We start from the raw sequence: 25,683 nt of genomic DNA, 5'->3' as shown, positions 1-25,683 counted from the left end.
AATGGCAGGGGAGATGAAATTAATGCTGATTTTGAACAGTGAATCTCAGTACTTTCCAGGAAGTTAAATACAACACATCTTTTGATCATGACACTGTAAAATAAGTACTTGCTAGAGAATTGAACAGATGACCGAAAAACAAAAAAACCGCAACCCCCAAATCCCAGTTCTAGATACTTTATTGTTATAAAAAATAAACTAAAATGCCAGTGAAGTGACATTAAGACCTATGGGATATGACTAAAGCAAAGTTTAAGAAAATTGCTATTCTGAATAATTGAGGAAGATAAAAATTAGGTGCTTTATTTTAAAATATTAAAAAGGAAACTTATGACAATAAGGATTGCATAGGCAATCTATTAAAAGGGGAAAATCAAATTATAAAAACTGATTCATTGAAAGGCAGTGTAGATCAAGGGGGAAAGATAGACATAAATACAATATTAGGAATGAGAATTTTAAATAAATTCAGTATATCTTAAGGTTATCTCCAAGTTAATAAATCTGAAGATCAAAATAAATCATACGAAAGTTACAACCTTAAAAAGATGTTTCAAACCCAGAAATTTGTTTGGAATTGGGAGGAGCTCCTTATCTTCATAGTTTACTAGTTGGTTTGGGGTAAGGAGGTCACCCTGGCAATATTCCACTAACCAGATTAGTGTTTCTGTGCTAGGGCCCTAGGATGCAGAGAGGGGATTACTTAGGCCACCCTCCAGGACCATACATCCCTGGTGAGAGTAGGAAAGTATGTAGAACTGGGACTGAGCCCTAACCCAGGCTTAGACCAGGCATGTGCCCTAACCTCTGATGTCTCCCAGCCCTTTTTCAGTTCCCTTTATGAAGCCATGATGCTGCTGATGCTGATGAAGTCTAACGAAGCTAGCACTAAAATAAGTCACTTTTGAATGTTGATGCTAATATAATGCATGATTAAACAAAGTCCAACATGATATTCAAAGTATAAAAAACAACAGTAAGGGTTTGGGACTTAGCTCTAAGTGGTGTGTATTCAAAAAAATAAATTACGAAGGGCCTCACCAGCTCTCTCACCATCTGCATTTGGTGGTCTCGTGCTGTGTCCCCTACCCTGGGAGGCTGATAGTGATGTGCAGATGAACGAGGGCCAGGCTGGTTGGTGTCAGTTGCAGTTTATTCTAATCTCTCCATTCTCCTCTGCTTCTCCTGCTTCTCTCTCTCCCAGCCCACTCTTAACTCCCTCCTTAAATCCCGAAGCATGAGGGGTTGGGGCTTACACATAGGTGTGGTCATACCATCAACAGAGGTAAAGTCCTTCCCTCAGGGGAAGCTTCTAGGACAGACTCATCCAGCAATACAGCAATATAACCCACCCAAGAGCACCCACCCAAGAGCGGAATCCCATAGGTGTGTTTCTCCTCTTCTTGTCCAACAAACATATAAACATTCATAATATTAATCATTTTGTATGGACACAGTAAGAGATATATTAAGCTTATAGGATTGCTCTCCTGGGGTCATCTCGCTATAGATCTCAGACTGCAGTGCTCAACCAGATTAGTCTTTCCTAACCCTAGCAGGGTCCTAATCTCACTGATACCTTTCAGATCATGACAGCATTTGTCCATGACCATGCTCTTAGTATACAGTTAAGTACTGTGGCGCTTTGGCCTGGCCCATTTTGATGCCAGGGTAGCTCACAGCTTGCCCTGGGTCCATTCAGTCCCTCATCGGGACCCTGCTATTGGGGTGCTAGGAACTCAGGGCAACTGAGAAAGCAGATGCTCGGGAGTGAATATTATTTGGAGTCAGTTAACTCCCAAGTTACAAAAGCATAATATTAACTGTCTACCTGTGTCCATACAAAAAAGACGTTGCTTTAAAGTAAACTATACATAAGACATAAGAGAAGGAGAAAAGCAATATTTAACTTACAAGTTCAGTGTCCTTCGAAGGATCTGACCTTACAAGTTAACAGAATCTGATTGAGGGAAAGGTGATTAATTGGTTGGGGAGGAGAGTACAGAGAGGAGGTTACAGAGAAACAAAGGAAATGGGAGTGTCTCCAGAGCCCTGTGATGGGTGTAACCTGATAAACCTAAGCTCCCGTTGCAAGGGAGAAAGGACATACCACTGTTACCCTAAAATGTTTAGAGCTATACTCCAACATCTCCTCTTTTGTTTACAAAACGCAAAAGATCATAATACTTCCTATCGATCATGGACTCAGTATTGGCTAGTCTTTTCCGAAAGAGGCAGGATCCTATAACTAATATGATGAGCATGATAAGTAAGGCCGCACCAGCACTACCAATAGCGTGAGTAATGCTTTGCCACCATGTCCTCGGGTCAAGGCCCTGTAATGCGTCCACAATAGCCTGGGCTAAGTCTTCATGCTGAATTTCTGGAACTTTTTCCTTAAACACTTGAACAATCTCATTCTCAAGGGCGAAAGTATCTAGAGACATCTTTCCCTTCAGATCTTGCAAATGGTATCTAATTTTGTCCCAAGTATGAGCTGATCCGTTATATCTGTGTGGGGTGACACAGAAAGAAGTAGTATTCCAGTCACAAAATAGCTTCATTTGTTCTTCCAAGATCTCAACCCGCTCCTCGACATGGAATAGCGCTTGTTGTAAAGCGTCCAGTCGTTGCTCAGCATCGTGGTTGAATGTATCCTGCATTACCCAGAGGTGGTGAGAGTCATTTTGCCATGTTTTGACGAAATTGTGCGTCTGGATTGAGGTTTGAAGAGCTCTTCCTGCAACAACGGCAGTACTGGTTATAGCAATGAGTCCCAGGATAGCTACAATTAGGACACCAACAAATCGTCGGGAACGCCGGAGCAGTCGTGTCATAACTTGAGTCAGGAGTCCTTCACTAGGGGACTTTTGCCATTCTCTGGTTAGGTTCACTGGTAGCCATATATGTGATCTGGCCTTTAACAAAATTATACTGTGGGAAGAACCTTGGACTGAGAGGGAAGAATTGAGACAGGTAAATAATGCACAGTCACGACAAGAAACCTGTTTTTTGACCGGGTCAAAAGAAAGAGTCCCTCGAGCAAACACATAAGGATGTTTGACACATGCCTTCATGTGGAAAGAGGCTTTATAATTGACGTAATAAGTATAAACGATCTGCTTATAGCCACTTAAATATCCCTCCCAATAGTGGCCAGGGCTTAAGGCTGCAGCCACCTTCCATAGATCAGTATGTTCTGGATAGAGTGTTCCATTACGCATAGCTCGAAGGCGAGGGGGGGCGTATCCTCCATCGTGCCATTCCAGCGGTTTGTGGGTCTTTATATGAGAAAAATTAAAAGCAGAAGTGCTAGGCCAATTGGTTGCAGGGAGAAAATGGCATTTAACATAATCAGGATCGTCAGTACAATCAGAGACGAACTTGCCTCTAGGTCCCCAGTCTACCAGTTCATAATCATCACGATGAGATAGTTTGCCTAGGGGGGACCGGCATTTTGTCCACTTCCTAGGTGAGTATTTCCAGTCTTTCGTAGAGATGGATTCACAAACTGGAATGGAAGGTTGACCTAGAGAGGTTAAGTTGGTGGGTGTCACATCAATGGAAAGGACACGTGTAAAAGAAAAATCTCTTTGCAAATGATCAGAGAAGGTATGTATTGGGGGCGAGGTATGAATCCACGTCTGAGGGTGAAGAGGAAGACAGGGAGGCACTCCAATGCAAACAGGATCAAGTGAGTATCCTAGAGAAAAATTAAAAGGAGTTCCTTCTTCATTAGGTAACTGAGGCATCTCTGAATCCCAAGGAGAGGGTAAAAGGAAGGAGTTGTTAGTCCAAACACGGGGTCCTGGCATGGTCCAATCTACAACCTGTAAAAGTGGGGGGTGAGGAATGAAGGTCCAGTAGATGTGTTGAGCTTCACTTGCCACAGGACTGTAGGACAAGACAGCCAGTATGACCAGGAATAGGTTTTCAGGGCTAAAGAGAGTGTAGGGGGCTTTGGGGATAGCTTTTCTTCGGGTCCGATCCTTAGTGTGACCCCATGATACATTACAAGAGCAAGAAGCCTTTGTCTGGGGGTTTCTTCTGCTGACCTGTAGGGATCGCATTTTCTTCGGCAGATCCTCTGTCACTGGAAATTCCTCTGGTTTCTTGATTTTCAGCTGGGACAGGTTTGGCGATGGCTTGGAGTTGGATTTTTGAGGGCTGTGGAGTCTTTGATGATCCGAGGGCCAAACCAGGTGGGTGAATTCGACTCCTGATGAGACGCAATAGGACTCAAAGTTTCTTGGTGGGGTTATTATCTGTTGAAACAAAAGCATAGCCTTTTTCTCAAATGAGGAGTTTTCCCACTACCCATTCTTTGTCAATTTTAATCCAAATAGGAGAATTAATAATTTCCCGAGCCTGTGCACCTTCCTTAAAATGCCTTTCAGCTGCTCTCCTTGAGGTAGCACTGTCATCCCATTGTTCATCTATTTGCTCAAGTGGACACCAGTAGCATCTCCATTGTGAGACTTGTTGTTACTGTTTTTGGCATATCGAATATGCCACGGGTAGCTTGCCAGGCTCTCCGAGAGGGATGGAGGAATTGAACTCAGGTCGGCCGCATGCAAGGCAAACACCTTACCCACTGTGCTACTGCTCCAGTCTCTCCTTGAGGTAAATTTAAAAAAATTTAAAGTAAACAATGTCAAGGAAAGGAGTCAAGCAGAGGCATACCTCCTTTTTTGTTTTTTAATAACTGTGTTTTTAAAGTTCTATGAGCGTGCTCAAATATGCCTTGTCCCTGTGGCTTACAAGGGATTCCAGTAATGTGTTTAATTTGCCATTCATCACAGAAAGCTCAAAAAGCTTTACTAGTATAGGCTGGGCCATTGTCAATTTTAATAGCAGAAGGAACGCTCATGACAGAAAAACATTGTAGTAGAAACAAATAGACTGCTTTGGTTTTCTCAGAAGATATGGGAATGGCCCATAGGAAGTGAGAATAAGTATAGCTACGTGGAGAAAAGTTTTCTTGGGAAAGCATGTGATATGGGTAATATCCATTTGCCATAAATCATTGGTCTGCAGGCCTCGGGGATTAGCTCCAGCTCCTTGGGGAGTGCAGTGTAAAGGAGCACAGATAGAACAAGCATGGACAATATGCCTGGCTTCCCGCATTGGGATACTATGGTGAACAGGACGGTAGTGGGTGTTTGTGTATAAGGCCTGGTGCCCTTCTGCAGCTGAGGTAAACATTGGTGCTGCCAGAAGATCAGCAGCTTCATTTTCCTGAGTCAGAGGTCCAGGAAGACCAGAATGAGATCTGATATGAGTAATACAAATGGGTTCAGAGTGCCTTTGTAAAAGAGCCTGTAGCTGCTGAAGCAATTGTTGAACTATATAGGATTCGGGGCATGGTACCAGGGAAGATGCCAACAATATAAGCTGAGTCTGAGATGACATTTGCAGGCCCTGGCACATGGGAGAGTAGGTAAATCAGAGTGGCAAGTTCCACTTGTTGGGCAGAGGTATAATTAGTGTTTACTGTTGTAGATAGGGGTGATCTGGCAATCCCGCCTTTCCTAGAGGCGGAGCCATCAATGTAGTATACAGAGAGCATCAGGAATAGGGGAAGGGCAAAAGTGAATGATGGAGGAAATGACAAATGGAGTTCGTTTGAAAAAAATCCCAAGTGTTTTTCTGCTGGATAATGGGAGGAAAGTTCTCCAGAAAAATCAGCTAAGGCTCTTTGCAAAACATCACTGAAGGGCAGGATGGAGGCGATTTCCTTGTGGGGACAAGGGAGGACAATGATATGAGGGTCAAATCCTAGCAAAGCAAGGGCTCCTAGCAGTCTTCCTTTAATTATAAGTTTAGCAATTAACTCAGGGCACCAGAGTACAGAGACTCCTTATTATGAAAATAGAGCCATTCATTGGGCCTGAAAGCAGAGCGGGGCAGTGGGTGACTGGGGGGTATCAAAGCAGAAGCCACAATTTTTCTTCTGGAGCAAACTGAGAAAAATGGGATTTCTGGAGCTTGTCTAGGAAAAATTCTAATTTTCTCTTAGCCTCAGGAGTAAACTGCCTCAGACTGTCGATGGCAGGGTCACCTTTGAGGGTCAGGAATAGATTACGGAGGTTTGAGTTGGGAATGCTGAGGAAGGGGCGGATCCAGTTAATGTTTCCCAGCAGATTTTGAAAGTCATTGAGAGTTTTAAGCTTATCATGACAAATAGAAATGTTTTGAGGTTGCACTGTGGTCCACTCAAGGACATAATCTAAGTATTCATGCAGGGGCAAAATTTGGACTTTCTCTGTGGCTATTTGTGATCCTGCTGCTGGTAGGCGGGTTATTACATCCTCATACAATCTTTGGAGCTCTCTTATCACAAGAACAGGCAAGTAAGATATTGTCCATGTACTGAACAGCGTAAACTTGAGGAAACAGTGCAAGAAGGGCGCAAAACCAAATCAACAAAGTACTGGTACATGGTAGTGGAGTTGGTCATTCCTTGGGGTAAAACAGTCCACTGATACCTGTTGCATCGATGCAGCATTAAGGGAAGGAACAGAAAATGTGAAGCGCTTATGCATCTGGATGGATGGGAATATTATGAAAACAGTCTTTCAAGTCAATAACAACCAGAGGCCAATCTTTAGGAATAGCAGTAGGGGAAGGAAGGCTGGGCTGAGGAGCCCCAAGGAAATGGTGGAATTAACATTCCTTAGATCAGTCAACAAATGCCATTTCCCTGATTTCTTTTGGATAACAAAGACAGGAATTCCATTCTGAAAATGGGGTTTCAGTATGCCCCAAATTCAGTTGTTTTTCTACTAATGATTCTAATGCCCTTAATTTTTCATTACTAAGGGGCCACTGCGAGCACCACACGGGGATCGTGAGATTTCCACTGAATGTGGAGGGGTGGTGAGTGTTGAACTGCAATGGCTCCAGTTAAAAATGGGTAGCTTCAGAATCAGAGGCTACAGGAGGAAGTGGAGGGGGGATTCTAAACTCTGCTTGCCATTGCTCATGTAAATCTCGTCCCCAGAGGTTCAAAGGTATGGGTGTTATATAGGGCTGGAAAGTGGCTGTAACTCCTGGGCCAATGCATCATTTTAACTGCCTGGCACTCTGCTGGACAGAGGAAGGGGACATCATGCCAATTCCATGCAGATCATATGGTATTTCTTGAACAGCCCCGTTATGGGGTCAATATTGGGTAGAGATAATAGAGATACCAGCTCCTGAGTCAATCATACCCTTAAATCTTTTCCCACGGATCTCAAGAGTTGTAAGTGGGCGGACGCTCTCCTTAAGAGGGGTGACATGGGCAACCAAAAGAATAGTCCTGCCGAAACCTCCAGTCCTAGGGCGAGTGGAATGACCGGACATAACAAAAGGAAGTAAGAGAAGCTGAGCAATGCATTGTCTCGTTAAATTCCAAACAGTTGGTACCATAAAGACAATCACTGTTTCCGCAATATAGTCAGAATTAATGACCCCAGTATGAACAGTAGTTCCCTTAATAGTCAAACTGCTTTTCCCTAAGAGTAGGCCTACAGTGCCTGTGGAATTGGTCCCTTTACACCAGAATTTTTTTGTAGGGACACTGGGCAGAGATTATAGTAACCGTATCAGGGCAGGAAATATCGGAGGCTGCGCTTCCTGCTGTGTCTGGCTGCAGTGATTCTACTGATTGGAGCTTTGAAACTCCACATTAGGGAGAAGGGCTGCAGCTGGGAACATACCCTGATTTTGCGGGGCCTGGGGCTGGCCCCCTTGCAGGTTTCCTGAATTGGGGTCAACAGCTGCATCAAAATTGAAGCGACAGTCTCTGGCCCAATGGTTTCCCCTCTTACACCGGGGACAGGGCCCAGGAGATGCAAATCTGCCTTGGCAGTCCCTGGCCCATTGGTTTCTCTTAGGGCATTGTGGACAAGGTCCAGGTGGCGCTCTCACAGTGGCACGGTTGGGAGGCCTCCTGCAGTCCTTACAGAAGTGGCCTGATTTCCCACAATTAAAACATTAGCCCTGATGTTGCCTCTGTACTGCATAGGCCTCAACAGCATTAATGCATGCCTGATGTTTGATAGAACCAACATTCTGACATGCCTTTGCGCACTCCATTATGTCCTCCTTCTCCTTAATGGGGTGCAGAATGGCCTGGCAATCCTTGGTAGCATTTTCAAAGGCCAGTTGTTTCAACAAATGCTCCTGAATTTTCTTGCCTGCCTGCCTTTCAGTGGCTTCCATCAATCTCCTATGAAGTCTGCATAAAGTTCTGAGGCACCTTGAATAATCTTTGTATAGTTTCCCTTAAATTCAGCATCTGCATCAATCTTCTTCCAGGCCTACAGGACGGCTTCATGGACATGAGCAAAAACAGTGCGAGGCAAGGTGACTTGCTTCTTAGGGTCGTGCCACTTTCACATATTAACATCTCATAAGTCAATTTAATCCCTGAAAAATTTCCCCACAATGGTCTAGGCTCTGGAGTTTTGCTTTGGCCTCATCATTGAACCACATCCTCCACTGCATGTACTGAGAAGGGCGTAAGCAGATCTTAGCGACCACATGAAAATCTTGAGGTACCCAATAAGCTTTTAACTCCAGCCTGTAAGATACTCCCTACAGTATGGAGATGTAGGTCTGCAGGAGGCACAGGCCTTTTAGAAATGATTGAGTGAATCCATTCTTAACCCTTCCTAAGACAGAGACTGATCTTCCTCCAGCTGGATGGGAAAAAATAGACAAGAGCTCAAGGTGTCTGGGGGAATTGACCACTTACAGTCAAGAGGTCTCAGCTGTAAGCTTCTATCAGGAGCGTGTCTTGAGTGGCCTAGAGGCTGCTTGGCTGAGGAGCAGCGGCTCCTGTTAGAAGCTTTCTCTACCAAGCCGCTCTCACACAGAATTTGAGAAAGTGGTAGCTGGCTCATCATACACATCACTTTCCTCTGAAGCACTAGAAGTGGAGTCATTCAGAGGAGGTGGGGGTCTCTCCGGCTTGATATCAGTCATTGACATTAATTAATTGGCAGTAATTCACCAGCATCAGAGAGATTTTTACTTTGAGAACGAGTTTCCACTGGAAAAGCGTTGAGCTGCTTTCGGGGCTTGGGTATGGGTGTAGCCAGGCATTGAGCATCGGGCTTCTTTCTAGGCTTGGGTGTGGGAGGAACCGAGGGCACGACTCTCTCAGTAGTAGGAACTTTATTTCATTCTTAATCTTAAGATACTCTCTGTTTAATTCCTGTGGAAAGCATCCCATAGTATATCTAACATCCTCCTCCTTGGAGACACCTTCCAAAGCCTTAAGAATGGAGTTAACAATTTCCCAAGTTACCCAGAATTGTTGGGGGATCCAAGCACCTTCTTTAAATTCCCTGAAGACATTTTCCTTAATCCTTTCCCAAACCATAGGCTCCAGAGTACCATTATCTTGAAACCAAGGATGAAATTTGTAGATGGTTTTTAGGCAGGACTGGAGTTGGTCCTGAGAGACACGATGTCCAGTTCTATGTTCAAAATGCTTTATCAACTGAATAAAGAACTTGCCACGTCAGTTTGCCATGAAAGATTTTGAAAGGGCTTGATGTGGCACTGTTTTTGTCCCATTTTAGTGGGGGAGTACGGCTAGTATTCTAATTCACCGAACCACAAAATCCTGTTCTCCCACTGAACTTTTCTAGAGTGGGGTCTACCGAACCCTGTTCTTACCTTTAGTTGTGCAGCGGCGCACTGGCTGATGGTTCGGCTGTTATCCAAAAGGTTGGTGGTGTGTATGCACCCAGGGCCGCCGGATGTGTGTTCAGAAAAATAAATTACGAAGGGCTTCGCCAGCTGTCTCTCTCACTATCCGCTTTCGTGGTCTCATGTGGTGTTCCCCACTCCTGGAGGCCGATGGCAATGTTCGGACAAAGGAGGGAACAAAGGCCAGGCTGGTTGGTGTCAGTTGCAGTTTATTCCAATCTCTCCTCCATTCTCCTCTGCTTCTCCTGCTTCTCTCTCTCACAGCCCACCCTTACTCCCTCCTTAAATCCCGAAGCATGAGGGGTTGGGGCTTACACATAGGTGTGGTCATACAGTCAACAGAGGTCAAGTCCTTCCCTCAGGGGAAGCTTTTTCTAGGACAGACTTATCCAGCAAGACAGCAATATGACCCACCCAAGAGCACCCACCCAAGAGCGGAATCCCATAGGTGTGTTTTTCCTCTCCTTGTCCAACAAACATATAAACATTCATAATATTAATTATTTTGTATGGACACAGTAAGATACATTAAGCTTATAGGATTGCTCTCCTGGTATCATCTCACTGTAGATCTCAGACTGCAGTGCTCAACCAGATTAGTCTTTCCTAACCCTCGAAGGGTCCTAATCTCACCGTTACGTTTCAGATCATGACAGCATTTGTCCATGACCATGTTCTTAGCTTATAGTTAAGTATTGTGGTGCTTTGGCCTGGCCCATTTTGATGCCAGGGTAGCTCACAGCTTGCCCTGGGTCCATTCAGTCCTTCGTTGGGACCCTGCTTTTGGGGTGCTAGGAACTCAGGGCAACTGAGAAAGCAGATGCTCGGGAGTGAATATTATTTGGAGTCAGTTAACTCCCAAGTTACAAAAGCATAATATTAACTATCTTCCTGTGTCTATACAAAAAGGACATTGTTTAAAGTAAACTACACAAGAGACATAAGAGAATTAACTTACAGTACAAGTTCAGTGTCCTTTGAAGGATCTGACCTTACAAGTTAACAGAATCTGATTAGGGGGAAATGGTGATTAATTGGTTGGGGAGGAGAGGACAGAGAAGAGGTTACAGATAAAACAAAGAAATGGCAGTTTCTTTAGAGCCCTGTGATGGATGTAACCTGATGCTTGTTTTGATGAGTGATGATTCTCATAGTTCTGGTGGTTGTGCTCACTGAGGGTCATATTTACATGCAGACTCAGTGCTTGGTCACAATTTTTTGTTACGGTGCTTGTACATATGCTTGCTGAGGGCTACACTTTTAGTTGTGGTGTTTACACTTTCTGACAGTAGGGGTTGCTGGTGCCCACACGTCTTCATTTGTAGTTTTCAGACACTGGGCTTTGTACTGAGATTGCATTCTTCATTGTGATAATGAGGGAATTCCAGACATCATAGCCATGGTGACTGCACTTAGTACATAGGAATTGCACTGAGGATTGAACTCATGGTTTCCCATTTGCATGGCAGGTGTTTTGGGTCCTGAGCCATCTGCATGACACCTAAATTTAATATAATATCCCCCCCTTTTTTTTTGCTTTTCGGTCACACCTGGCGATGCACAGGGGTCACTCCTGGCTCTGCACTCAGGAATTACTCCTGGCAGTGCTCGGGGGACCATATGGGATGCTAGCAATCGAACCTGGGTTGGCCGCATGCAAGGCAAACGCCGTACCCACTGTGCTACTGCTCCAGCTCCAGTATCCCCATATTTTAAATTGGTTTCCATTTGGGGAGCTTGATAAAAGTTTAGATTTTGGAATCCACTGTAGCACTGTTGTCCCGTTGTTAATCGATTTGCTCGAGTGGGTGCCAGTAACATCTCCATTGTGAGACTTGTTACTGTTTTTGACATATCGAGTACACCATGGGGAGCTTGCCAGGCCCTGCCATGCGAGCAGGATACTCTTGGTAGCTTGCTGGGGTACTCTTGGTAGTTTGGCGGGCTCTCCGAGAGGGACAGAGGAATCCAACTCGGGTTGGCCATGTGCAAGGCAAACGCCCTACCCGCTGTGCTCCAGACCTGCTACCGCTGGATTTTAGAATAGTAATGAAATAAAATAACCAGAAAAATTTTGAAGAATAGTAGTAAGGGGCTGTTTTCCACAGTAAATATTATTTAAACTCATTTTTGAATGGGGGCGGGTGTTTTGGCCACACCTAGTGGCCAACACTTGGAGGGTACCCTTGTCATTCTACTCAGATCACTTTTGGTGAATCAGATTTAGCTATATGTAAGGCAAAGATCATAATCCCTGTAGCCCCTGACCACAGAGTTTGATTGTTTTTAAATTGTTTGGCTTATGTGGTGCTAAGGATTGAACAGGGATTCACCACATTCAGGGCAAGTGTCAAGTGTCTTACTTAATTCCTATCTTTCTGGCCCTTGTTTTAAACTTTAAAATAGTGAATATTGGGTGGGGAATGTAGTTCAGTGATAGTGTAGAAATATGTATGATAAGGCTCGATTTTATTTTGTACACAGAGGGTGGGGGAGGTGAAGAATGAAAAGGGGATGTAGAGAGAGAGAAGACAAAGGAGACAAAATTATTCATTAGGAAATTCTTTGTAATTGTTATCCATATATCTTAATGAGTATCTGACAGAACATTTAGATAGATCTCTGTTTATACGCTGTTCTAGAACACATTCCAGATGAGTGATGAAAGAAAAGATACTTTTTAAGAGTATTTAAAAATGAGTGAATTGGGGCCGGAGCGATAGCACGGCGGGTAGGGCGTTTGTCTTGCACGTGGCCGACCTGGGTTCGATCCCCGGCATCCCATATTATGGTCCCCCGAGCACCGCCAGGAGTAATTCTTGAGTGCAAAGCCAGGAGTAACCCCTGAGTATCGCCGGGTGTGACCCAAAAAGCAAAAAAAAATAAAAAAAAAAGAGGGAATTTTGTTTTTTGTCCTTTTGTGTCTGAGAAGCCCAGTCCATGTTGAAAAGTATGAAGTCAATAACTATGAGGAAATTTGCATAAATATTTCATTAAGTTTGTTTTGCAAATAAATACTGAGAGATTGTGCTAAATCTGGGGACTGTTCTAGTATTTGTGACAAATGATTGTCTACGATACTATTGCAGATGAGTAATTTTATTTTATTTCGTGTTCAGGCCACACCAAGAGGTTCTAGGGATTGAACCTAGCCGCCTGCATTCTAAGCACGTACTGGCCCTCAGAGCCATTTCCACAGGCCATAGATGAGAAGGATTTCTTAATTATAGTAAACAATCTCGTTAGAAAAACGGTCATTTTAGAATTACAGTATATGCCCATATTTCAAGACACATTCGTTTTCTATCAATAGGAATGGAAATTTGTGTGATTTTTGTGGAATGAGAACTGTGGTCAGGTTACCAAAGCAAGCTGAAGAGGTTTCTCAATAGGCTACAGTGTGTGCATTGCATGACGGAACCCTAGGTTCATTATCCAGGACAACATGGTCTCCTGAGAGCAGTGCAGGAATAGCCCAGAAAAATAAAGAAAATAATCTCCAGAGTTATCAGAGAGATTGTTTTTTGGGGAGTGTGGGAGATGGCAGGAGGAGCTTTGAGCCACACCCAGAGAGCTTAGGGGCTGGCCGTGGGAAGGAGTTGGGGCCACTCTCACCCTGATGCTTTTGGGGACCATAGACGATGCTTGTGCCTTGAACTAGATTATGGCCAACACAGCTGCTTGCTAGACAGATAAATGTGTTACATCCTGTACTGTCTCTTTGGCCTCATATCATTGGTTCTTTAAAGATATTATTAGTAAATATTTAAGAATAAACTACAAAGGCATTCCTTGAAATTGTGTGTGAAAAACTATAATCAAATCTATTAATGAAGCTTAATTATCTCTCCATAGTACTATGATACGATTGAAAAGGATGTTGAGTGACACATTCCTTGGGGATGGGGAGGTCATAGCTGGTGGTGCTTAGGACTTAATTCTGGTGCCGCACTCAGGAATCATTCCTGGCAGGACTGGGTGACTTATGTGTGGTGCCTGGAATTGAACCTGGTCCCTTGTACATACAGCTAGCACCTTACCCACTGTACTATCTTTCTGACTCGTAGCAACAAATTCCTTGACCAAGAAAACCGGATGAGATAAATGACAGGGATAGCTCAAGGGGTATGACCACCAGGAAGTATTGAGTTGAAAATAGCTCCTGAGTACCTATCAGCAGTACCACTCCACCCCTGTTACCCCCCACCTCCCTCCAAACTGCCCCTTGTGCTCCATCCTCTCCTCCTTCCAAAACAAAAAACAACAACAAAAGACTACCAAATGCTCCACCCTCTCCTTCCAAAACAAAAAACAACAACAAAAGACTGAGAACATCAGGTTATAGAATCCATTTGGGGACGGGGTTATGGCAATTTCATAACTGGTTAGAAATATGATACTGATTAGGGAGGAAGAAGTAGGAGAAGGTTGTTGTAATAAGCTATGAAACAACTTTTAACTTAAAAGACCATATAGCATAGCTGATTATAAGATTCATCTTAGAGGAGAGTGTTAGGATTAATGAAACAGTATGAGCTTGTGACTCAGAAAGACCCTAAGGGGAGAAATGGTTAAAGCAGAATTTGTTTTTTTTGGAGTGTTTACATTTGTGAAATGGTTCTCAGTATCAGTTTCAAGAAATGTGAAAATGCTTTGAAGGCTGCTTCTTAGAGGTTTATTTTTTTCTCTCTCAAAAAGATGACCTGTAGAATATTTTCTGTGATTTTGTTGATTTCTGTAGCATATCTTAACATTTTTGTTTCTAGTTTACAATGGATTTTGGATAAACAAGATCTGTTGAAGGAACGCCAAAAGGACTTAAAATTTCTCTCAGAAGAAGAATATTGGAAATTACAAATATTTTTTACAAATGGTAAGTTTTTTAAAAGTCAGTTAAAGTGGTAGAGTTGGGTACTTATGAGTTGAGGAAATTTTTGTAATTTGTGATGAACTGTTTTAGTCCTTAAATTTTTATTTACATTTATGTATTTAAAAATGTACTCAAGGCTTGAGATAGAACAGCTAGTACAGCTGATAGGTAGGGCATTTGCCTTGCATGGGCTGACCAGGGTTTGTCCCCTGGTACATATATGGTCCCCCAAGTCCCACCAGGAATGATGCCTGAGCACAGCCAGGGAGTAAACCATGAACTCTGCTGGATGTGGCCCCAAACCAATAAAACATAAGCATAAAAAGTTACTCAGTTTCTTTTTTGCAGGATCTTTTTGTTTTCTTAACATTTGATCAGAGGTTTATTTAAAAGTACTTCCCCTCCTCTAGGCCCTCTTGTTGTTCTTATTTTATGTTTTTATTGCAGTATCATAGTTTATAATAGCATTGATGTTATTCCGACTATTTTTTTTTTGTTCTTTTGGCAAAATAGTTTTGTTTAGGGAAGTAGGAGAGGAAGGCAGGCAGACACAAACATTCAAGAGAGAACATGAGCTTCTCTACAAGGGAGAAAGCAGAGTTAGTTATGCTGTAAAGTACAAGAAAGGAATCACACATCTCAGGTTGATATGGGCAGCTCCCCCATCTCCCCCCCTCCACACACACACTTACCCACACACACACCAAATGAGGATTATGCTGAGGTCCTTATTCTTGAAGTGATCTAAATGAAGTCTCTGGTGAATTTTGCATCCTAAAGATACTCAGGACAACTTCAAAAGTATTCATTAATCTCTCTAAGCCTTTATAATATACTGCTAAGCCAAATTTAAGATTATTTCCAGGACTCATTTTGGATTTATTTATTTATTTATTTATTTTGCTTCTTGGGTCACACCTGGCAATACACAGGGGTTACTCCTGGCTCTGCACACAGGAATCAGACCTGGCAGTGCTCAGAGGACTATATGGGATGCTGGGAATCAAACCCGGGTCGATGCGTGCAAGGCAAAAAAGTCCTACCCGCTGTACTATGGCTCCAGCCCCGTCATTTTTGATTTTTAATATTTATTCTAAAACTAATATAAAAGTTGAAAATAATAAAAGTACTTAATCCAACCATTGTTTGCCAGTTTTTCTATTTATTTATTATATCTACCAATATTTTTAAACAAGTTGGCAAATATGTTGGACCACTGTGCTCCAAGTAGAATTTCAAAACATGTATAGGTTTATTTCATAGGAAAAAGTGAATATCATCATGATTTAACCATATAGAAGTTACTGTTCACTGTTAATATTAAGATGTCAGAAGGCACATTTAAAACTGTGTTTTTTTTCTTTTAGTTATCCAGGCATTAGGTGAACATCTTAAATTAAGACAACAAGTTATTGCCACTGCTACAGTCTATTTCAAGAGATTCTATGCCAGGTAGGATTGTTAATTTGAAGACTACAGTTTTCCTGTTTAATTTTTTTTTCTTTTTTTTTCCCTCCCGCTCCTGTTTAATTTTTAATCTGTTGATGAATTTGGCATAGAATGATGATTTTTTTTTCAAGAAATGTTTCTTATATAAATGACATTTAATTTTGTTTTCATGTATTTTAGGTATTCTCTGAAAAGTATAGATCCTGTATTAATGGCTCCTACTTGTGTGTTTTTAGCATCCAAAGTTGAGGTATGGAATACATGCTTTTTATCTAAGTATGGTTAGTATAGTGTATTGATTAATCTGCTCAAGTTTTCATATTGCCTACTTAAAAATAGTAATAGGTTGGGAGGCTAGAGGGATACTACCGTGGATAGGATATTTGCCTTGCATGAACTCACTTGGATTCAATCCCCGACATCCCCAAATGGTCCCTTGAGCACTGCCAGGAGTAATTCCTGAGTGCATATCCAGGAGTAACTCCTGAATATCACTGGTGTGGCCACTAAACAAAACAAAGATATTGACAGATCAGTAATAAATGCAAAATGAGAGAACTATCTGCATATTTTTAGCTTCATCATATTACTATATCCCTAATCTTATCCTCTTTCTCTAGGAATTTGGAGTAGTCTCAAATACAAGATTGACTGCTGCTGCTACTTCTGTATGTAAGTGCATATAGCTTTTGGGTTCAGTACTTCACTGGTTTGTGAGTGCTAAATTCAGGTGTAGTGCTATCAGGATCTTCTGGCCGGAACCTGCTATCGCCATAATCAGAAGCATGATGAAGGAATATTGGTACTTTGGTGATGGGTGTGGAATCATAATACACATCTTAAAGAGATAATAAGTTGTACCACTAATATACAACCTTGTAAATTAGTGTTATTTAATTTAAAAATGAAATAAATGTATAAATTTATCTTTATGTATTTATCTATGTGATTTCCTGAGCATCAGCAGGTACAATCCCGAGTGCAGAGCCAGGAGAAAGCTCTGAAAACTGCCAGGTGTGTCTTTCCCAAAGACACAAAACTTAAAAACAAAAGCTTATCCTGTTTTAAAGATGAAGTTAAATGAAAATACAGAAGTTTTTTAAACCACTTACAGTATTATCTCTTAAAACATTATCTTTTAATACCTAAAGTATATAGTAATTATTCATTCAAAAGCATCAAATAAGTGTTGACTAGTTAGTAAAACCAATTATTCCACATTTGTCTCTATGCCACAACTGCTTAACGTTAAGCACATTGCCTTATCTTTGACTTAGTTCTTATTTTAAAAATGATGGAATTTGGGAATGGAGCAATAGCACGGCGGCTAGGGCCTTTGTCTTGCACGCAGCCAACCCAGGTTCGATTCCCAGCATCCCATATGATCCCCTGAGTACCACCAGGGGTAATTCCTGAGTGCAGAGCCAGGAGTAACCCCTGTGCATTGCTGGGTGTGACCCAGAAAAGCAAAATAAATAAATAAATAAATAAATGCCGATTATCTACCTGTGAGTCATGACTCTTTCTTTCTTTCTTTCTTTCTTTCTTTCTTTCTTTCTTTCTTTCTTTCTTTCTTTCTTTCTTTCTTTCTTTCTTTCTTTCTTTCTTTCTTTCTTTCTTTCTTTCTTTCCCCCCCCCCGCCCCCGTCATGACTTTAAAGGAAAAAGACATCAAGCAAGTGAGAATTTGGATTATTACTATTTTTTTTTACTTCTGTGATCTTCTAAAAAAGTTTTTTAAGTTTGTGAACTAAACCTGGTTGAAAAGCAACCTGGTTGAAAAGCACGTTATAATTTAACTCAGTCCTTCCTATGTCCTATCTTATTGGTAACTTTATTTGGGTTTTGGACCGCACCTTGGGGAGTGCCCTTTACTTGGTAGCATGGAGGACTATGTGACATTGGGGATTGAACCCAGGCCTCCTGCATGCAAAGCACATATTCCAGTCCATTAAACTATCTTCCTGGCCCTTCTTTTAGTAACTTTTAAGGACAAATGAATAGTAGTTTGGTCATAGAACTTGTATGCCAGATACACCGCAATGATGAGATAATGAAATGGCAACTAGGAAATTGAATTATTAAGAAATTGAGGGGTGGGGCTGGAGCAATAGCACAGCGGGTAGGGCGTTTGCCTTGCACGTGGCTGACCCAGGTTTGATTCCCAGCATCCCATATGGTCCCCTGAGCACTGCCAGGGGTGATTCCTGAGTGCAGAGCCAGGAGTAACCTCCGTGCATTGCCGGTGTGACCCAAAAAGCAAAAAAAAAAAAATTGAGGGGGGACTGGAGTGATAGCACAGCAGGTAGGCTGTTTGCCTTATCACACGGCCAACCCAGGTGCAGAGCCAGGAGTAACCCCTGAGCATCACCGGGTGGGACCCAAAAATAAAAAAAAAATTGAAGAGCTAAAGAGATATTTCAGGAGATAAGGCATTTTACTTGTACTGCCTGGTCCCAGTTTGACACTGAGCACTCCCAAGGGTCATTCTTGAGTACAAAGCTAGGAATGGGTACTGAGTACCACTGAATGTGAAATACATATTACCAAGTTTAAAAAAAAATTTCATGCACAGATAAATTTTTAACATTTGATTACAAATTATAACTTTATTGTCATGTCAGGAATTGAACCAAGGGCCTCACATATGCTTTACCACTCAGCCACATTCCTGTCCCTAAATCCGAAACTTTAGTATTTACTTCCTAAATTCTATAATCTGTAGGCTCAGTTTGTGTTTAAGATTTTAGCACCAGCTCTATCAAAAATGATTTGACGTTTTATGCCTTGGCATTTGGGAGCTGTATGTAGTTCCAGAAATGAATAAGTGGGTTTCAAAAACAAATTTAACCTTGGATATACTAAGTATTATATATCTGATAATTCTCCTAGAAAATGGAGCAAGCTGGTAGAAATACAGAGCTTAATAAATTTAAGAATAGGATGTAGTTGAACTGTGGTGCATAGACAATATGAACCAGACCTTTTGGTATGTAATATTTTAGAGAGCATAGTATCATTAGATGCTATCAGATGAGTATAGAAGTTACATCGCAAAGAATTCAGTGAGAAAAAGCAAATTTAACTCTATTGCATGAGAAAACCTGAGTGGAGAAAGGGAGAACTGCTAACCTGAGTAACTTTGGAAATGCACATAGTCTGACAAAACAAACTGCATTGTAGTTTAGTTTAGTTGATTAATTTGATATCTAGGGTGAAGAAGTACAAGTTTATGATTTTAACACTATTTTATATATATACATATATATAGAGAGAGTGAGAGAGAGAGAGCGGTATCGAACAATTCCACTACATGAATACATCTGTGGTAAATTGATGGCAGATACAGAGCAATGTATATTTGATTTGATGGTTTTTATTTTTGGGTCCACACTTGGCTGTTCGTAGGGCTATTCCAGACTATGTTCAGGGGTCACTTCTGGTTGTGCTGAGGTACTATATGTGATATCAGGAATCTTCCTGGGGTTTGTCATATTCAATGCCAGTGTCTTAATTGCTGTACTGTCTCTTAATCCCTGGAATGGGAATTTAAAGATAAGTAAAAAGAGGAGATCAGAATATTCCATATAATAATTAGCGTTAAAGATATTAGTATGAAACTAAAGTTGTACTTAATGTTAATGTAAGTGTTGCTATTATATTTAATAGTAAATCACAGTGTACACACTCTAGAATATTTTAACAAATATAATGCTTATTTGCACACTTAATATTTTAATATGCATGGACATGGGGGGTGCTTATCAGTTAATAGCATCTAGAAGCAATAGCATCTCAGTAATGCGTGCACTTAGTTTCTATATCCTTGTTTATCATCCTTCATTATAGGAACTAGATTATCTTGGAGAGATGACTAATTATAGGGACTGGGACAGAAAATATATATGATGAACGTGGACTATTTTATAGTTCTAATAAGTAATGAAATAGTCAGAAATACTAATGAGCTGGGAGATGACTCCGTGGCCAAAGTGTCTGCCTTGCAAGTGTGATGTTGCAAGTCCAATCTCCAGTGCCATCACATGTACCAAACACAGTCTTGTCATTTGCTGTCTGCGCTCACAGGTATTTTGAGTGATTTTCTTCTACTTATCAGCCATGTGTGAAAGGTCTGCAGCTAAAAGAAGCAACACCTAGTGTGTATTGCAACCTAGTGTGCAGCTGCTGGCAAGCAGCACAGCTAAATGTGCTAAATAACCTAGTGTTTGGCAAGCCCCAATCAGTAGAGGAAAGGGAAGGGTTGTGCAAACCGAAAATGTCTGCAATATGTACAAAATGGAGCAAAGACACCCCTATGTTTCTTGCTGCTCTGTCTACTATCACTGTCAACTCCACAATAGCCAAAATCTAGAAACAACTCAAATGTCCAGGAATAGATGACTGGATAAAGAAGCTATGGTATATACATACAATGGAATATTACTCCACAAGAAAAGATAAAGTCGTGAAATTTGCTGCTATGTGAAGGGACTTGGAGAGTATCATACTGAGTGAAGTTAGGAGAGAGACTGACACAGAATAATCTCATATGTGGGATATAAAGAATAGTGTGGAATAACAAATACCTCGACAGTGAAAATAAATGAACACAAGAATTGATACTCAGTAGGAAACTTGCCTCGGGGAGGGGGTAGAGGATAGGACAGGGAGGGGACAACATCTATGGTGGAGGGAGGTATTCAAGAAAGATGGTGAATTATGAGACAATACTCTCAGCAACAGTATTGCAAATCACAGTAAGAACTCTGTGTGTGTGTGTGTGTGTGTGTGTGTGTGTGTGTGTGTGTGTGTGTGTGTGTGTGTGTGTGTGTGTAAGCACATGCTTTCATATAAGTACCTCATAGAAGCTGACTGGTAGATGGGGAGCATAAAAGGACACTAGTAAAATGGTCTGTGTTGAAACATGGTATGCTTGAAATCCAGTCAGGAGTAACCTTGTAATTTTATGGTGACTAAATTTAGAAAAGAAAAAAAAAAGAGGATATGTAAAGGACACAAGACCAACAGAGCAAAGGGAAGTAGGGAAAAAGATGATCATACACAAAGGAGACAAAAGGAAGGTTTTTCAAAGGTCAAAGCTGGAAGAATTTGAGGAACAAAAAGTTTTAAGTAGTTTCGGATTATAGCCCAAAATGCAAAATATCTGAGTCTATACTGATTTATATACTTGGTTTACATGTTTGTTAGCACAAAAGTGGATTTATTCCAGTGTGTCTGGGTTCTTAAGTACTGTATGAAAATTTGTATACGAAACCCAGAACCTTAAGTTTATTATATAGTTCAAGTAGATGGGCCTGAGTCCCTCCCCACTGTCTTAAGTCCTCTCTTTTCACCTGTGTATGACTTCACTCATCTTCTCCCTTGATACCCAGTTCATTATACTGTGCCCTAAGTCCTTGTCTGCTTGTCACTGGTGTACAATGACCCAGTCTTGTCCCTGCACCATTTTCTATCCAGTGTATGCTTTCCCTGTCTGAAATCTATAGCCAGAGCCCTCTCACCTGTGTCCCTTTAGGAATCTTGTTGCTCTATAACCTGTTGCTGGACCTCTCTAGGATCATACCCCATAGGCTCTCTCTCCTCTCAGTTTTCCTTAGTCTTTAGCCATGGGTAACAAAGTGTTAGATAACACTTTGCTGCTCCCTGTGGGAGCTTAAGGTTTATTGAGCTACTCCTACAACAGAGCAACTGAGGTACAACTAATAATCTTATATTGCTTTTCTCTTTCCTTTATGTCATTTATATGGTTTATTTAGCAGTGTCCTTTCTGTTTAGACACAGAAAGACAGTTGATACTATGGTATGTAACATGGGAGTTAATTGACTCCATAATAATATTTACCCCTGAGCATCCAAATTTACTTGACTTAAGCCTCAGTTGCCCTTAGTTCCTAGCACTCCAGGGTCCCGAAAAGAGACTGATGGACCCAGGGCAAGCTGTGAGCTACCCTGATATTGAAATGGGCCAGGCCAAGCGTCATAATACTTAACTATAAGTTAAGAGCACGGTCATGGACAAACTCTGTCATGACCCAAAAGAGGTAACTGAATAATGACTCTGCTGAGGTTAGGAAGACTAACCTGGCCTGAGGACTGTGGTCTGGAATATATAGTGAATGTCCTCAGGAAGAACCAAACTTTAAGCTTGATGTATCTCTTACTGTGCTCATACAAAATGACATTGCTAGAAATAGGGAGCGATAGCACAGTGGATAGGGCGTTTGCCTTGCATGCAGCAGACCTGGGTTTGATTCCTTCATCCCTCTCAGAGATGAGGAGTATCTACCAGAGTATCTCGCCTGTACAGCAGAGCCTGGCAAGCTACCCATGGCGTATTCGATATGTCAGAAAACAGTAACAAGTCTCACAATGGAGATGTTACTGGTACCCACTTGAACAAATCAATGAACAACGGGAAGACAGTGCTGCAGTGAAATACTATGACTATTTAAGTGGATTACTAGCTGTGGAAAGAAGAAAGCAACACACCCTGAATGGAATCCCACCCTTGAGTTGATCTTCTAGTAATCTGAAGTAATCTCCTTAGATGAGATTTTGTCCAGAGTAATTAATCTCCTGGAGCAGTGGCCTTAACTCTCTTTGATTCGTTAATGTTCAACCCAACTTTTGTATTCCCACCCTAAACTATGCTGTAAGGGGGTAGGGTGGTTAGAAAGTCACAGAAGTCAGATAGTTGGGTTGGTCAGTCGGAGAAGTCAAGTTAGTCGGAGAAGTCAAGTTAGTCGTCGAGGTCAGAAGGTGAAGAAAGTCAGATAGTTAAGCTGTCAGGGGGTTACGAGGTCGCCGAAGTCAGATCAGAAAGATAGAAGGTCGGAAGAAGACAAGAGAATACAATGGCAGCAGACTAGAGACCACGAGCCAGAGAGAAAGACAGACTGAAGGAGAAAACATCGGCACTGACGGGAGACAGAAGACTTACTGAGACAGCACAACGGCACGGACAGAGGACAGACGGAAAAGAGCACAACAGCACACATAGAAGCAGAGCACAAAGGAAGAAGATAGAAAGAAAGAGCACAGCAACGAAGAGAAGACAAGAAGACAAGGAGGAAAACTGAGACTTTGGAGACTTTGAGGTCCTCGAAGAGACTAGCTCTGATGACCGAGACTACCACTACGACTTCGACTTTGCCGTATAGGGAGCGATTGGAAGACTCTAAGGAGTGTGCCCGCCGCCCATCCTCCGCCCGTAGTCCTGGAAGAGCCTGGGAAGGTCGCCCCTGCGTCCTCCTTGTGCACGGGCCTGCCTTCGCCATGGCCTACTCTTCCGTTTCTCACTTCTTATGTATCGTATCATGTGTTGTTGAATTGAGTTGAGGGAGACAATAAAAACTCAGCAGCACATGGTACATTGGCGAGAAAAACCCCTGCTGCCATCTTCCATCGCCAGCCATTCCATTATCTATCTGTGGGTGAGGTGTAAATTGACCAGTGAATTAGTTCACTTGGAGCTCTATCTTTCCACTTCACTTTTTCATGGTGATGCTGGCACGTACCATTGGTAGCTCAATGCTGATGCCCACCCTGTGACCTCAAGGCCTGTCTCCAAATGTATTAGGAGTTTGGACTTGAGTGCACAAATTTGTTCGTTTGCTCTGGAAACCATTGATGTGTACTCAGGACTTATTCCTAGTTCTTCACTCAGGGATCACTTCTGCTATGCTCAGGGGACTGTATGGGGTGCCAGGATTGAACCCAGGTTGGCTAACCCTGGTTGGCTGCATGCAAGGCAAGTGCCCTTACTCTCTTCACTGTCACTCTGGTCCCCTCTAGCATACAAATTTTGAAGAACACAAACATTTAGTCCATAACTAGGGAGTAGATGGGGAAATACTGTTTCCTCAGTTCTTCTGTAAAATTAAAACAGTTCTGGAGCTGGAGCAATAGCACAGCGGGTAGGACGTTTGTCTTGCACGCGGCTGACTCGGGTTTGAATCCCAGCATCCCATATGGTCCCCCGAGCACCGCCAGGAGTAATTCCTGAGTACATGAGCCAGGAGTAACCCTGTGCATCGCCGGGTGTGACCCAAAAACTTAAAAAAAAATTTTTAAAACAGTTCTGAAAAGTTAAGACCTACATTGAAAATTGGAGGAATATGATTTGGTTTAGTGTTTAGAGGGAGGGGTAGCGGTAGAGATAAATGCATTTTCCTAAAACCAATGAAACAGTTTAAGTACTTCTTGGGAGGGCCTAAAAAACATTGGCAGTATATCCTCTTTAAAGGTTTGAAAGAACTCTAGTAAGTCCATCTGGGCCTGGGCTTTTGTTTTTGGGAAGATTTTTGATTACCATTTCAATTTCCTTGATAGTGATTAGTTGCTGTTTATTCAATGTCTTGTCTCTCCCATCTCACATACTCTTCCTTTCTAGCCCCTCATTCCTAGATCCCAGATCCTCTGATTCTGACTCTGACTACTTCTTGCTCTGACAACTCCCTGACTCCTTTTCTTTTCTACCATCTGATTCTCCTACAGTCTTAGTTTATATAGCAATCATGTAGGGTGGTGGTACAAAGGTAGGGTTGAACAAATCAACAAAGAGGTAAGGCCAGTCCTCCAGGACATTAACTCAAGGATAAAATTTCATCTAAGGAGATTACTCCAGATTACTAGGAGATCCGTTATGGGCGGGATCCCATCCAGAGTATATCACTTTCTTCTTAGCTAGTAATTCATTTAAATAGTTGTAGTAAATCTACTTCTAGTATTTCTAGCAATGTTATTCTGTATGAGCACAGTAAGTGATATATCAAACTTAAAGTTTGGTTCTTCCTGAGGACATCCTACCAGACCACAGTCCTTAGGTCAGGTTAGTCTTCCTAACCCCAGCAGGGTCCTAGTCTAATAATTACTTTTGATACCATGACAGCATTTGTCCATGACCATGCTCTCAACTTATAGTTGAGTATTGTGGCGCTTTGGCCTGGCCCATTTCTATATCAGGGTAGCTCACAGCTTGCCCTGGGTCCATTCAGTCCCTTGTTGGGACCCTGCTTTTGGGGTGCTTAGGAACTAAGGACAACTGAGTTAAGGAAGCAAATGTCCTGGAGTAAATATTATTGGAGTCAGTTAACTCCCGAGTTACAAAAGCATAATATTAACTGTCTTCCTGTGTCTATACAGAAAGGACATTGCTTTAAGGAAAACTATGTAAAAGACATAACTTAAAATACAAGTTCAGTTTTCTTAGAAGGATCTGATCTTACAAGTTAACAGAATCTGATTAGGGAAAAGGTGACTAATTGGTTGGGGGGAGAGCACAGAGAAGAGTTTACAGATAAACAAAGGAATGGGAGCACTGCGATGGATGTAAGCCATAAACCTAAGTCCCCTGCTGCGCAAGTCTGAAAGGACAAACCCAACTTTATCCTACACCTCCCCCTTTTCTTTTTACAAAAACACAAAACTTTGAATTAAAGGAACAATTCCAAATCATAATACAGTCTTATTATTTGTAGTAAGATTTCAGTCCAACCCTGGACCCAGAGCAGTGCTTGTAATAAAGTTTCCAGTTGTCTTGCACTGTCCAGGGGTGATGAATCACCTTTCTGCGTTTCGACAACATCATGCATCTCGATGAGGTTTGTAGAGCTGTTCTGGCAGCTGTAGTGGTGGTGG

General features: G+C 41.9%; 1 protein-coding gene across 3 annotated transcripts in view; it reads left to right on the top strand.

Annotated features, from left to right (window-relative positions):
* Positions 1-25,683, top strand: part of CCNC (cyclin C) — a 44,887-nt gene that overhangs the window by 1,661 nt on the left and 17,543 nt on the right. For all 3 annotated transcript variants that reach the window (XM_055136423.1, XM_004605688.2, XM_055136422.1), the window contains exons 2-5: positions 14,472-14,578; positions 15,943-16,027; positions 16,205-16,274; positions 16,645-16,696. In XM_055136423.1, coding sequence (XP_054992398.1) covers positions 14,472-14,578; positions 15,943-16,027; positions 16,205-16,274; positions 16,645-16,696 — 314 coding nt within the window. The remainder of the gene's footprint in view (positions 1-14,471; positions 14,579-15,942; positions 16,028-16,204; positions 16,275-16,644; positions 16,697-25,683) is intronic.

Source organism: Sorex araneus, chromosome 4, assembly GCF_027595985.1.
Source record: "Sorex araneus isolate mSorAra2 chromosome 4, mSorAra2.pri, whole genome shotgun sequence".
In the NCBI taxonomy this organism is placed as follows: domain Eukaryota; kingdom Metazoa; phylum Chordata; class Mammalia; order Eulipotyphla; family Soricidae; genus Sorex; species Sorex araneus.
This window is presented reverse-complemented; position numbering and strand designations above follow the sequence as displayed.